Source organism: Symsagittifera roscoffensis, chromosome 8 (assembly GCF_963678635.1).
Source record: "Symsagittifera roscoffensis chromosome 8, txSymRosc1.1, whole genome shotgun sequence".
NCBI classification, from domain to species: domain Eukaryota; kingdom Metazoa; phylum Xenacoelomorpha; order Acoela; family Convolutidae; genus Symsagittifera; species Symsagittifera roscoffensis.
Genome location: NC_087069.1, coordinates 38142455 through 38156966, shown reverse-complemented (window position 1 = coordinate 38156966; position 14512 = coordinate 38142455). Strand labels below are relative to the sequence as shown.

General features: G+C 37.1%; 2 protein-coding genes across 2 annotated transcripts; both read left to right on the top strand.

Moving 5' to 3' along the window:
- The first annotated feature begins 3476 nt into the window (after nucleotides 1-3476).
- LOC134853076 (SET domain-containing protein 9-like) lies at nucleotides 3477-5556 on the top strand. Its single transcript, XM_063869011.1, has 3 exons — nucleotides 3477-4039; nucleotides 4631-5134; nucleotides 5393-5556. The coding sequence occupies exons 1-3, from the start codon at nucleotides 3977-3979 to the stop codon at nucleotides 5528-5530; spliced, it is 705 nt and encodes a 234-aa protein (XP_063725081.1). The 5' UTR covers nucleotides 3477-3976; the 3' UTR covers nucleotides 5531-5556.
- Nucleotides 5557-5659: 103 nt separating this feature from the next.
- LOC134853155 (ATP-dependent DNA helicase DDX11-like) lies at nucleotides 5660-14512 on the top strand. Its single transcript, XM_063869109.1, has 4 exons — nucleotides 5660-6128; nucleotides 11221-12419; nucleotides 13079-13358; nucleotides 13634-14512. The coding sequence occupies exons 1-4, from the start codon at nucleotides 5663-5665 to the stop codon at nucleotides 14461-14463; spliced, it is 2775 nt and encodes a 924-aa protein (XP_063725179.1). The 5' UTR covers nucleotides 5660-5662; the 3' UTR covers nucleotides 14464-14512.

Below are 14512 nucleotides of genomic sequence, written 5' to 3'. Positions count from 1 at the left end.
GCCCGAGCTAGACCTACTAAAATCCTCAGGGCAGTCACTTTCCCCAAAAACGTATTATGTTTCAATCCACACCAATGAGTCACGCTCTTTTTAATTTAGACTTAGTGTCGCGAATATCCGAGTTCGGACCTGTTTTGTATTAGTCTGGTTCTTTTTGAGAGGCAAGTTACCAGTGCAGTCACTGATACCTAGCCTGTGTATTAATAACCTAATACCTCTCGCTCTTTAGTCTTTCTTTCGTTTACCTAAGTCCTTAATAAAATAATACCCCTCCGGATTGGCACAAATAGGACCCTTCCGGACTGTCAGAATATAGACCCCTCCGGATTGGTTAATAATAGACCCCTCCGGATTTGGACCCCTCCGAATTAGCGACTATAAGACCCTTCCGGATTCGGACCCCTCCGGTTTTGTGGAAAGTAGACCCCTCCGGATTCGGACCCCTCTGACTTCGGAGCCCTTAGCTCTGTCAAAGTAGCTTTTTGTAGTTTTCTTAATTTCAGCTTATACCCCTCCGGATACGTTCTGCGTTGCTATTATGCTGTTTGAATTAACTGGGAAGGGTATAGGGTCCTTTCCTAGACCCCTCCGGGTTGAAGTTAAGGCACTTATTTGACAATTCACACTAACGGTGAAGGGTCTTATCACTTGCCTAACTTCGACTCTATTATGGTTGTCTTGTGCCTTCAGCCTTCCCTTTTTGTCTAGAACTGTCCTAAGTTACTTAGTTCAATCGCTATCAACTTTTGGTAGGGGTATAAGGGTTTTTCAGAAAAATTTATAAAACGTGAAGGGTGTACCCCTCCGGATTTGTGTAATTTGCTAAAAACAATCTCAAAAAATTTTCTCTCTCGCTTTTCCGAAAAATTTCTGATCCTATTAGTAAGCTCAGCTAATTTCTGATCTATTGGTACCAAGATCAACTCGATATGATCAGTAGTTCCAAAGTTATTAACCAAAACGTCTTTTTTTCGAACTCAAAAAATTTTCTCTCTTATAGGTTCCGCCTAACTTTTTCCGCAAATCTGGTCCTTTCGACCTAAAAATTATTGATCCGAGCTCAGAAGGCCTATACTCTTCTAGTTCAATGCAAAAGACCCGATCTAAAACGCTATTGTAGAAAAATTTTGCGAAAAACTATGCTACCTGGACCCCTCCGGATTGATGAATCCACCAAATCAAACACGTTATGTTCGATTTCTCTGCAACCCGGAAGGTTTCGGGTAGCGGATTTTAAGACTTGTAGATTCACTAGTGGACGTTGTCCGAACAACTATTTTTACTGTCCTACCTCAAAAATTTCAAAAAATTTTCTAAATTTTTAGTGTTTCTTACTATCAAAATTTGGGAAAATTTGGTTTTTGGTACCAAACTAGTTTTAACCACTTCCGAACTAAAGTTAACCGGTTCTACTTATTACAGTAGTGCAGTTTCGATGTAACACACTAACTTAGCGCTTTTTTCCGTTTCAAAAAATATCGATATCTCAAAAATCGCGACTTGTGGGGGGATCAAAATATCGCTATTTTGACCCTAAAAACCGGTCTGTTTTCGTTGTTTTTCACTGAAAAACGATATATGACTATTAATATAGGCTATATGAATAATAATATTAGTAATACTATACCCCTCCGGGTTTGTTTGTTATCCGAATTAAGGTGCTTAACTCGGATATTCGCAGTTCGGTGAAGGGTCACTACAGTGCAGCACTGTCGAGCCCCCCACAGATTACTATCTTACTTTTTGTACCAAAAGGGATACAAAACTTGTTAACGATACCCAACAGTCGATTGTTGTTGTCGTTGAGCCCCTTCTTGTTGCTCCTTGTACTGCTTGCCGGATCGGTCTTCACCCCGGACCCTTCCGAATTGAGCGCAAATCAGCTGACCCTTCCGGATTGGGCGCAATTTATCATTAACGTGCTTAAATGCTCAAATAACCCTACAGTACAAGCCTCACAAACGGGCCACAAAATTGATCGTAACGATCCTGACTGATATAAATGCCTGTAACAACAATATATCAATCAACAACAAACGGGGGGGTTGAATCACATCTTGTCTGGGGGGATGATTTCTACTGATTTTTTACTTTTTTACTGTTTTTGGTTTTTTCGGTTATTTTTTTATGTTTTTTGTTTTTCTTGGGTTTTATACTACTTTTTGTTTGGTTTTACTTATATCTTTAAGTGTTTTTGGTCACCAACCGCTCAGGGGACGAGGGGACGGCCGATCCCCCCACCCTTCCTGGTTTGTGAATTTTCGGTCTTAACTAGGTTAAAAAACTATTCACGGCAATCCGGAAGGCCTCCGCGTTCCGAACTACCCTTCCGCCCCGGCGGTTTAGGCCTAATAAGGGCGTTAATGTGAGCATCCGCTCGGCGCGGAGTGCTCGTTAACGGTTCTGCCGATCATGATGTTAAAAAAGAATAACACCCAGGAGCGCCATAAAAACATACATGTAACATTCGCCCGGAAGATACATATCGACGGATAACAAAACTAAGTCTTAAGACGACTGGCTAGCGTCTAAACAGAGCTTTGCATGTTTTTCACCGTCTCTACCAAGCCAGTACTTTTCGGTGGTCTTTCTTACATCAGGCTGACAAAAACGCTACTGTTCTCCGGCTTCGACCAGAACGCTCAAATTAACTGAATTACATGCAAAATTAGTGAGCTCATGGCTGGGTCTCTGTATCCCCAGACCACGAGGTCACTCCTAAAAACAGGGCTACTACTTATTATATTACTATTGTTTTTGTTCAGTAGATAAAAATCATCATCTCCATCGAAGATGGATCAACCCTTTCCCCCCTACTTCTAGCTCCTCATTCTTGTCAAAACGAATTAAGATCTTAATTAAATTCAAGTCAGGACATGACGGATGCTAAAATTCAGTACAAGTTCATAAAAGTTCACGTCCCGAGACCCTTCCGGATTCTTGAATCCGGTGAATCAAGCTTCTTAATGTCGAGTTCACACTAACTCGGAGGGCTGGTTTTTACCCTTCACCGTTGCTCGCAACGGCCTTGCAACTATTGTAACAGCACAATAGTTGCAACTCGGAACGTCCTCTGCTGTTCGGTAGTTCGTTGTTGTTTTTCAGTCTCGATTTCGTACTGTTCGTAATCGCAGATAAAAGTTGTTCTGTTTCTTTCTGCTATTTTAGCTAAAATGGCCGTCTCTGACGTTTCTCAGAAATATGACGTCATAATTCGAATTTTTAAAAATTAGAATTCCAGAATCTTCTAGCCTTCACCGTTTGGCTAATCGTTCAAATAACGTCCTTATCCGTTCTAAATCGCCAATTCGGAAGGCTTGCTGCTAAAATACCGAATTCTGCAGAGACTGCATTTTGGCCATTCTGGTCGAATGTCACAAGATACACTCCTGAACTCTGGTTTTAATAACTTATAGCTTCCGGAGACGTCCTGAATTTAGATAGTATCATCTATTTTCAGTTTCAGGCTATGAGAACCTAAGGGTTAAGGAAAGGGTCGATCCATCTCCGATGGATAGAGTGATCTTCTCTACTGTACAAAACCAATAGTAATCTGGTAACTCAATAATGATAATGTATCTACCCTGTTTTTAGGAGTGTCCTCGTGGTCTGGGTATACTGAGACCAGCCATGATTTCACTATAATGAATGCAACTAAGTTAATTTGCGCGAATCGGCTGATTGCATTCAAGATGTAACAACTCATTGACCCGATGTTATGAGGACCATTTAGAACTGGCTTTGGTAAAGACGTTTAAAAATTCGTGAAGCTCTATCTTTGCGCTGGCCAGTCGTTGTATGATATAGTTTTACTTTCCGTCGTTATGTACTTTCCGTTCGAATGTTACAAGTGATAGATTTCCTCATGTTGAAAAGATGAAAAATCTTGTGGATTTCATTTAACATTTTGCTGCCAACCTGTGAAACAAAACAGTGATCTTTAAAACTGTGATCAGTATTGTTATTTTCGTTAGAAATGATAGAGTCATGGAAATCATACAGACATAGATTTATGCCGTGGGTGCTGTTGAACTTGAAGGTTAATATTTTCCATACAATTGTGATAGAAGAGTTCAGTACCTTATATCCAGATGGGTTTAAATTGTGAAATCCAGAACCCTATTTTTTCAATTTAAAACTTTAGACTTGATAGATAGGTAATCTTCATGAGTTTAGCTAATCTTTAATGGATTTTTATTTATAAGGAGGCCACGCAGTCTATTCATTTCGTCAGCGGCACTAATTGCATTAATGTTGGCATTTTTAATGCTTGGGATTTATAAGCAGACCAATTTTTTAACAGACCGGTTTTTTAGCAGACCAATTATTTTTTTTTAGCAGATTCAGAACAATTAGCGAGTCAAAACGCTAACGTCAAACGGGGTATTTGCTATTAGCGACCACTTGCTCTCTTTGAGTATGTCAATCAATCAAGCATCACTTTATATCCTTGGTCTGCTAAAAGACTCATTTTCACATAAGATTGGTCTGCTAAATGATCGGTCCCCGGAGTTTGTGATCTGTTTGAGAAAGTAGAAGTGATTATTTTGAACTATCGCATTAATAAATAAATTCCACAAAAAACTATTGATCTGAATGTCAGTAAAATATCCCTATCAACGATTTTTAGAAGCAATTTAAAGAAAGATCCGTGGAACTCGGAGGAGCTGAGCTTGTTCAATTGAAATTAAATCTCAAACGACAAATACTTGAAGCTCTTGCCAGTGGAGTTTCACATCATACTGACATCGCTTTGAAAAACAGCAAGATTCCAAATTGCGGTTTAGGCGTTTTCAGCAATGAAGTTATTCGAGGAAACGAGTTTGTTACACTGTACCCTGGAAGTATTTATTACCCTGGGGACTCAATATTTTTTCAATCAATAAGAAACCAGTTCATTTTTCGTTGCCACGATGGTATATTCATCGATGGAAACAACAAAGGAATGTCAAGGATGATTTTTAAATCATTAACTGGTAGAATCGGTCCAAAATCTCGTGATACTACCTGGTTATCACTGAAGAGTACGTTTTCAGTCGGACAAATTATTAACAACGGTGGATCAAATAAATTCAATGTGGCTTACCAGGAGCTAGATTTTAATGAATCCGAGCTATCGACAGCCTTTCTTCGGGTGAGAAAAAGACTTTGTTGCCCTTGCAATCAGTTTGGCTAACCGGGTACTTGACTCTTTTCCGTTAGAAACGTTTTTCTCAGAATGGCCGAATTTTGAGCTTTTCTGTTACTTACGTGCGTTAGACTATTTTTTGTTTGTTTCTGGCCGTTTCGAGCCTTTTGAAAATTCATTTGATTAAATAAGAAAGACAACGCGCTAAACAAGCACAGATGTGAATTTAGAAATATACTGGACTAAAATTATAGGTTGTTTTAGATGTTGCCTTATGTCCACTTCAACTCAAATGCGGAACCATTTCCTCTAAGGGTTGTGGCAATATATGCCTTAAGAGACATCGCGCCAAATGAAGAACTTTTATCATCTTATTTTTCGATTGATTATTCTAATTGTTAATAGTTTAGCTAGAGCTTTTATTGCAATTTCAATTAGCTGAAAGCGACTGTAATTTTTTCTTTGTGTTGGTTAAAATCAATGGCCTCGAAATTTACCCATAAGGAAGTTGAATTTTTATATTGCAGATCTGAAATGTTTGAATTTAAGTTCCCTTTTCCGCCATATGACATTCAGACACGCTTTATGAACGACCTTTTCCGTGTGCTAAACGAGTCAAAACATGGTATATTTGAATCACCAACAGGAACTGGTAAAAGTTTGAGCATAATTTGTGCTACACTGTCTTGGCTTGAGAGTTTCGAGAAGCAAAGAATAGAAAATCTGCAAATAAAGATTGATCAATTGGAATCTGAAATTGAGAAAGAAAAAAGAAACAATGAAAAGGAAAATAAAACCGATGACGACGACGAACCTGATTGGATGAAAAATTATCAAGAAAGTCAGGCTCTAAAAATTGAGTTGAACGAATTGAAAATCAGTCTAAAGAAAATAGACGAATATTTGGAGTGTATGAACAAATACAAAATAGAAGAAAGATTGCAAGTTCAGAAAAAAGATGTGAGGGAATTGGAAAAAGACGGCAATCCTAGCCTCATTGGTAAGTTAAAGCATAATTCAGTTGTGCTGTAGAGGTCAACTAATTTAATCTAACAATAGAAGAAAGAAATTAAGAATTATCATCGTCAGTTTTTTGTTCCGACCACTGAATTTTTAACATTCATTTAGCAATTGTGCCTTCTGATTTTTGTAGCTTTTTAATCAATTCATTTGCCCCTTACTAATATTTTTGAAAATTATGTCCAAGATTTGATTTATTGATATTAAACTGCTGTGGTCGGAACATACTATAATGCGCTATTTGTCAAAATCTCTTCCGATGCGCTCGAATAGATGCAAAAGTAGAATCAAATGGTCATCCAATTAAGGAACTTTCGGTAGTTTTTGTTTATTGTTTCTGGTCAGTCTTATCTTGGCAATGAGTTTTTTTGGGGAAAAAGACAAACATACTCAGGCATCCGCTTGAGGTGATTTTAATGATAGTTTTGGGAAGGTTTTTGAAAATGTAATTTTGATAATGGTTTTTTTTTTGGGGGTGGGGGTATATGTGGGAGGGCAATTAAAATCTGATCTGCTAGAGAGGATTTAATTGACGTGGGAGGGTTTTGAGGTAATCACAACTTGGCAATGATTATACCCGCTTGGTATTCGTGCGTACGGCTGTCATTGATGGGAAATAGAGTCTTTTTCAACGCCTATTAAAAGACAGGTGCTCGCTCAACCAAATGCAAGCGAACATCCAGATTGTGTATCACTGATGGAATGAATATTAATTATTTACTGTTCTTTTGCTTCGAACCTACCAAGGTCGTCAACATTACACCTGGTGGCTCTTGCTATATCTTCTTTTTTGAAATTAATTAGCGCGTTCGTCTACTCCGTTCTTCACAGCTGACGCAGGAGGTCCAGCTATTGCATTTTTATTACACTTGCGATTATCTTAAATTTAAGATAATCTGGAACTAGATTTTTTTCCGTAAAAAACTTTTCTTGCAAATCTGTAAGAACTTGAAGTTACTTAATTGGCGAATCTTAGCAACTTCGAGGCTACTTCTCACTTGGCCTAGAGGTAACATTGGTTGCCATTGCATCCTTAGGGTTTTGAGTCTCGGTCTTACCTTGTTTTTTTTCAGTATGTTTGAAACTGAATTTTGTTCTGGGAAAATTACATTGTCCGACTTCAATTTGTCTTTTGTCGGCCTACGTGCCACATTGCGGAAATAAACTTGTGCTGTCAGCAATTTTCATCGTAGTTGCAAGTGTTTTTGGCTTACTGATTTTGTATGTTTTCCTTTTTTTCAGCTTAAAAGCTTTATTCGTTCTATAATGGTTTCGGCTCATTTGTTTTAGCTCAATTTCATTTTTTTGTGTCGCTTCAAATGCAAAAAATGATTTTTTGAATTTGAAGTGTGTTGCAAAAAATTAAAGTTTTAAAACTTAATTGCTCAGAAGTTTTTTTATAGCAACAATTTCTAATGGCTTTTTTGAAGTTTGCGGCTTAATGAACGTCTACCCACGGATTGTCGGCTTAGTGGCCGGTCGATAAAAACTTGATGTTAAAATAAAATAATGCTGTTTTTTGTGTTTCTTCTGGTTTTCAAATTTTCATTTTCTCATTTTTTTCCGATTTTTTTTATTTCCGTCTCATTGTATCGCTTACGTTGTATCTTCTCTGTGTTGACAAATGCTTCGAGAACTTGTCGCCCTATGGCTATCATAATGTCGCCCAATATATCCTCTAGAGTGTTTATTTTCTGTGCCTTAAATATGTCTAAATTATTAAGATCATTCATCCACGAGGGATAGGACCAACCTACGAGCTGTACAGCTCATCACGGCGAACCGCTGTTGTGCCCTGCTTAAGAACTACATGCAATTTTGTTGGTTATTTTTCTGGGCTGGGTAATGTTGCCTCACCCTCAAGCAACGAGCACGGGTCATGGTGAGCCTCGAACATCCGACCTTTCGATTGAGAGGCAGAGGCGTAACCACTTCACCACTGCTCCCCTATTGTCTTTTTGATTTTGCTCACGAAGTGTCGGTAACGCGAAGTGTCGATATTTTCGGTTGGGTTGGTAGAATCTCAAAGCGCTTCTTGAAAGAGTTAGTGTTCCCTGTGAAATTAATTTTAAGATAGTAGGTTGTGCTCAATGCATCTACATTTCGTTCGTATTTCAATCGCATTGCAAAGTATTATATTCGAACTTATCAATATTATCTGCCAATGCTCCTGTACGTAAAGATTTCGGAAAAAATTGAACAACAAGCTTCAAATATCAAAATTTTTTGACTGGTCTCGTTAGATGATTTGTTATATAGTGGCAATAATTGATATGCGAGAGTATGGCAGATTCATACATAAGCCTATAATAGGGCAAGAATTTGTTACAATAGTTGGTAATTTTCAGTGTAGTGCATGTATTAAGTTTGAGAACTCTAATGCGTAATATAGTCATTTCATTTTCAATCAATTATACTACTACTAAGATAGTTTTTGTAAATACATTACTCTGCCGGATGAAATGCTATTCAAAAATTCAAAGTTTACACTTCTTTTGCCAAAAAATTTGGCTTTTGAAACAAATTATAAACAATGTATAACAAAAAGCGATCCAGCTATTCAAAATGAACCTACCACCTATTGTAATATATCACCCCGATTTTTTATACGAACTGCAAGTGAGTGAGATCATAAATATATTGATTTGAAGTAGAATAGTAGTTGCTTTGCGACTCTTGCTTGTCTAATTGGTCTGATAACTAAGTTGATCACTGATGAAGAGACGTCTCAACACAGATGGTTTCCAAACACTTCAGCTTGTTATAGTGCTGCGGATACATTCGATGTTGTTCGCAGTGGATGCAGAAGTCTGTGGCGATCTTATCCAATCAACTGTTTGATGTTACTTACTGTCTTGATAGGTCATTTTGAAAAAATCTCTGATACTGGAGAATTTAGTGCTAACGTTAATTCAATTAGTCCGTAAATGAAGTAGAAGGGATAAGTCACTAATACCCATAGGAGATAGAAAGTGTTTTAATTGTAAGATCAAAATAAAGATTTTTTTTATCATTTGTTCGCGTTGTTCTGACTAAGTTGGCTTTTTTCATTCTAGTAGTTATCTCTGGATGTCTGCTGTTTTGCTTCACAATTTCTTTCTGGTCTCAGCGATCAACAGCGACGTTTACCTTGCTTTGTCTCCGCTTTTTTCTCCCGATGATTGGTTGGTGGATGCGCCAAAATTTAAAGACTAGCTGTATAGTCATTTCTGGATCGGTACCTAATCTCTCAAATCAAATTAAGCATATTAGATTTACTCACCCTATCAAGTTTTCTCGACCTGAAGAAAAAAGGATAACGCAACTACTGATGCAGGCTATTAAATTTTTGATTTTGCAAAAATGATTATCGCATGTTAAGGACGGTTGGAATAGTTGATGCTAAGTCAAAATTGATTACGTGTTAAACAGAAAAATGCTACTTATTTAGAATGCAATTTTTATTTGAATTTTGGTGCTCAGAAAACTCCGGTACTATTGATTAAAAGGGGCCGTAATTGAAATCTGAAAGTTAACCCGAAATAATTCAGTTTAAATTGATGCTTGTGTTTCTATGTAACCTTCTAATGGAACTAAAATTGGATCTTGTTAACTATTTCTCCCCTATTTCGATTTTCAGAAATTCAACTTGGGCAGCCACATTTTCAATAGCTTAAAAATATTTTCAGAAAGTAAATATAATTAATTTTTTTTATGTAGTTGTTATGTAAATAGTAAGTGAGACAAATACGAACGCGCGAAAATGAAATCCCAATTGATTTTTGATTTTTTTGAAATGCATGTTTTTTATACAGAAATTGTTGTCAGAAATAATACATGCATAGGGGGAATAGTTAACAAGGTCCAAAGGGGGGGGGGGAAGTTAACAAGATCCTTAAAATTGCAAAGGAATCGAAGAAGTCACTGAATTATATTTTTGTCCCTTTTTTTCAGGTCACTTTGGCGAAATTTGAAAAATCACATGGCCGATAGCACTCCTCGAATTCATATTCACAAAATTACTTCATTTTTTTAATATGTATAGACAGAGCGTAGCTCTATAACATTCATTTCGGTCACCCTTTTGCTAGTTTCGATGTGTCGAATTTATAGCCCGGTTACAACTTTCTAATTTTACCGTGTTCATAATAAAGCTCGGTTACAACATTCTAAAAACAGTTCAAAATCAAACAACGCCCAACGTTCTGCTTAAAGGTGCCCTTAACTATAGATCGATTCGTTTGGTAAAAACAGGTATTATGAAAATATATGCAATTTTTTGGCCGTTTTTTGAGAAATTTTTTGTCTTTTCTCGCAAACTACCTTCACAAATCTGAGATTTTAGTTTTAATCGAAACGACGTGTTGTGGTGAGCTTCCCTGCATAAGCGGTAACGCCCAAATTCAAATTATCAAACAGGTTTTTCCAGCTTCAGCTGGCCTCTAGTATGAGAATTTATTGGATGCATGTCTGCATACTCTGCCCTATGTGTCTGCATACTCCCATAATCTCATTTTATCTTAGCCTACTATCTGCAGCCTTCGAAAAAGTGTGTGTGGGGGGGGGGAATTTGACCCATATTTTCGGATTTTTTTTTACTTTTTCTCGAAAAGTCTCCTCCCAAAGCTAAGATTTTGGGTTCAAGGAATGCAACAGATTGTGGGAAGCTCCTCTGCATAAGCGGCTTCGCCCAAGTTATGGCCCTCAGAACGTCAAATTTTCAATCTTGTGACCAATTTTTGAAACTTGACTTTTCTGAAAAACTACCCTCACAAATCTGAGGTTTTGGTTTCAACGAGTAGAAAAGGTTGTGGGAAGCTCCTGGGCATAAACGGCTACGCTCAAATTTTGTAAGAAAAAAAGTGACGCCTTTGGAAAAGTCAAATTTTTGTTTTTCGACCGCTTTTGTAATTTTTTGAAACTTCTCGAAAATTTTGAAATTACCTATTTCATCTCGCATCAGTACAACAAATTCAAAAACTATCAAACCGGTACCTCCACTCCAGCTTTAGCTGGGCCTCTAGTCTCAGTTATGAATGTTTTCAGTTCCTCTGGTCTATGTTTATTTGTAGACGTTTTTACATGTTTTTCAGATATCGACAAAGAATTGCAAGACGCTCAAAACTTCAGAGATGAACAAACAGATGATTTAGCTCCTGAAGATTACAGCAGTGACTCAGAAACGAATTCAAACAAAAATGCATACCGAAACCCAGATTTGGGATCCGAAGAAGTAGAAGATCCTCCGTATAAACGACAGTTGCCTCAAATACTGTTTTGCAGTAGAACTCATTCTCAGTTGTCACAGTTTATAAAAGAATTAAATAAAACAGAATTTGGAAGTAATGTTACGGCTATTGGAATGGGGAGTCGGGCTAATTTGTGTATCAATAAATCAATTGTGAACTTGAAACATTCTAGCGCTATAAATGAAGCCTGTTTGGAAATGATTAATAAAGATAAAATCAAGAAGTCCGACTTCGATAACGCCGATAATATAGAAAATTCGATGCCAGCAAAAAAACGAAGAAAAAATGCAACAGGTCTAAAAAAGTGTGAGTTCTATAATTCAAGTAAAATTGATTCGTTGCGAAAGCATATTTCAACCAAAACTTCAGATATTGAAGATATAGTGAAAAAAGGCGAAGAGCTGTCAGCATGTCCGTATTATGCGACCCGATTTGCAGCTCAATCCATGCATGTATTAGCCTTACCATATCAAGCTTTGCTACATAAAAGCACACGAGAAGCTTTAGGGATCAGTTTAAAGGAAAATGTTGTTATTATTGACGAAGCGCACAATTTATTAGAAAGTTTGGCGAGCGTCCAAAGCATTGAGTTAAATGCGCTTGATTTTTACCAACTGTATCGACAACTGAATGCGTATATGCAATGTTACAAAACTAGATTGAAAAGTAAAAACTTAGTTTATTTGAAGCAATTAATGCTTGTTTTGAATCAATGTTTGAGATTTTTGGGCGGAAAAGTGAACCAAGATCCAAAACAGATGAAATCAACTGAAAATTCGTCAAATTTGGAAACAGTTAATTCGTTCACGTTCAAGGCGGAGTTTGATCACGTGAACCTGTACAAGCTGTTAGTTTATATTGAGAAAAGCCAAATCTGCAGAAAACTCTCAGGATTTGCAATAAGTTGCCCGACTATCGATGAAGTGTCAAATCAAAAAATTGGAAATAATGCTAGTCTCAAATCGAAGTCTGAGAGTGAAAGTGGAAACGCAATAGGAAGATTCATTAAAGAAATCAAGGAAAATCAAATCACGCAAGAAAAAGTGAGTTATAAATTCTGAGAAGCGTTTTTTTCACAGTTATTTCTGCAAGTATTTTAGTAGATTGTAGTGCTGTAAATTAATGTATCAGAAAAACGAAAGCGTTTGGGCTGGGTCAGTTAACCAAAAAGGGAATCGCCTGATCAGTAAGCTGAAAAATTTTAAAATAGTTTTCAGCAAACAGAGCATGGGAACTATGGAGCAAAAATCGTTCTTCCTTTTTGCGCGGTTGAGCACAACAAATCTATCACCACGATTGGGCTCTATCTAGAAGCCAATCATTATCTGTAAAATATCCAGCACATCAGACAGTAAAGCACGAGGCAGAAGCATAGATGGCAGTGAGCTCCTCTCATGATGTCAGGGGCTTTTATTTTCCGAAAAATATTTAATTTTTTCAAGTCATGGCTTAAGGATTTTTCAAATGCTTATTAGTTTTGGTAGTAATGTAGCTTTGGTTTTGTTTCAGACCAGTTCATTAGTTTTGGCCGTAGTTTGAATAGTTTGGTCGCAATTAGCGCAGTGAAAGCAGTTATATAGGTTATGGCCATTTTTCCGCATAAGCTACTTTCTTGGTACTTCGTATTGAAAACTAATTGTTCGTAGAGTTTTCGTTTTTTTTGCGCTTCGCTTCTGTGAAGAGAACACTGTTTACGTTATAGGCTCAAAAGAAAACTTCGCAACCAGAAAAATCAGCAACAGATGAAGAATCGTTGAATTTGCATAATGGCAGCTCAACACAGATTGGATCTAAATGCAAAATATATCAATTCAAGTCGTTTTTAGAAGTGCTTATTTCTGACGAGAAGCTAAACTGTAAGGTTCTAGTGAAGAAAAGTGGGCAGTCAGTTGCGGATAATTCAGTCAAGAGTTTCATCTTGAATCCGGCGCATATGTTTGCTGATGTAGTGACCCAAGCTAGATCTGTGATTTTAGCTGGAGGTCAGTCATTTTGATATGTTTTGTTTACAATTTGAAATGGTGGTTAATTTCACTTGAGCTAAATTATTTGAAGTGCTCCTGTAAAGTGGCATTTTTGTTCAAGTAGTAGAAGAATTCAGTGTAATGCAGCAGTTAAATGTAGACCAGCAGAGTCAGTTAATTTTTGGTTTGAAAGCTGGTATATGCAATGAAAAGCAGGCAAACAAAGCGACTGAGATATGACTAACTTAAAAAATATATAATTGCCGACTATTTGATATTTCTCTGGTGTTTAGGTACCATGCAGCCATTCGAAGAATTCACACATCAGCTTTTCTCAGCACTAGGCGTGAACGAATCAAAAGTGCATCTATTTTCATGTGGCCATATTGTGAACAAATCTCAAATTCGCACGCTGATAGTGGAAAAAGGACCAACTAACGAACAACTACAATTTTCATACAAAGACAGACAAAATGAAGCTATTTTTGTTGAGCTTGGAAGACTTTTGCTCAATGTTATTCCCAGAATTAAAGGCGGCTGTGTAGTGTTCTTTCCGTCCTATGATTTCGAAAATCAAGTCTCAAAAGTACTCACTCGAGATAAAATTTTGGACCGTCTGATAGAAAGGAAGCCATTTTTCAAGGAGTCGCGAGCCAGCGCAGATTGTGATACTGTTTTTGAGAAATACAAGAAGCAAATTGATTTGAACCCGCAGAAAGGGGCAATTCTTTTTGCAGTTATGGGCGGCAAAATGAGCGAAGGTATTAACTTCAGTGACGATTACGGTCGATGTGTAATTGTTATCGGAATGCCCTATCCGAATATCAAGTCACCAGAATTGAATGCGAAAATGAACTTCTTAAATCAAATTAAGAATGGTCTTGGCCAGACTCATTATGAAAATTTGTGTATGAAATCGGTAAACCAGTCTATAGGAAGAGCAATAAGGCATAAGGATGATTATGCGTGTGTTTTATTAGTGGATCAAAGATTTGCGAGAGAAAATGTGAAGAATAAATTACCTAGTTGGATGCAAGAATCGATACGCTGTTGCAATAATTTTGGATCTGTGATCGGCGATGTTAATAATTTCTTCAAAGATAAATGGAAAGGAAACTTATAATTTTTCCAGTAAATTTCTTATATTGTTTGTTTGCTTGTGTTTTTGTTGT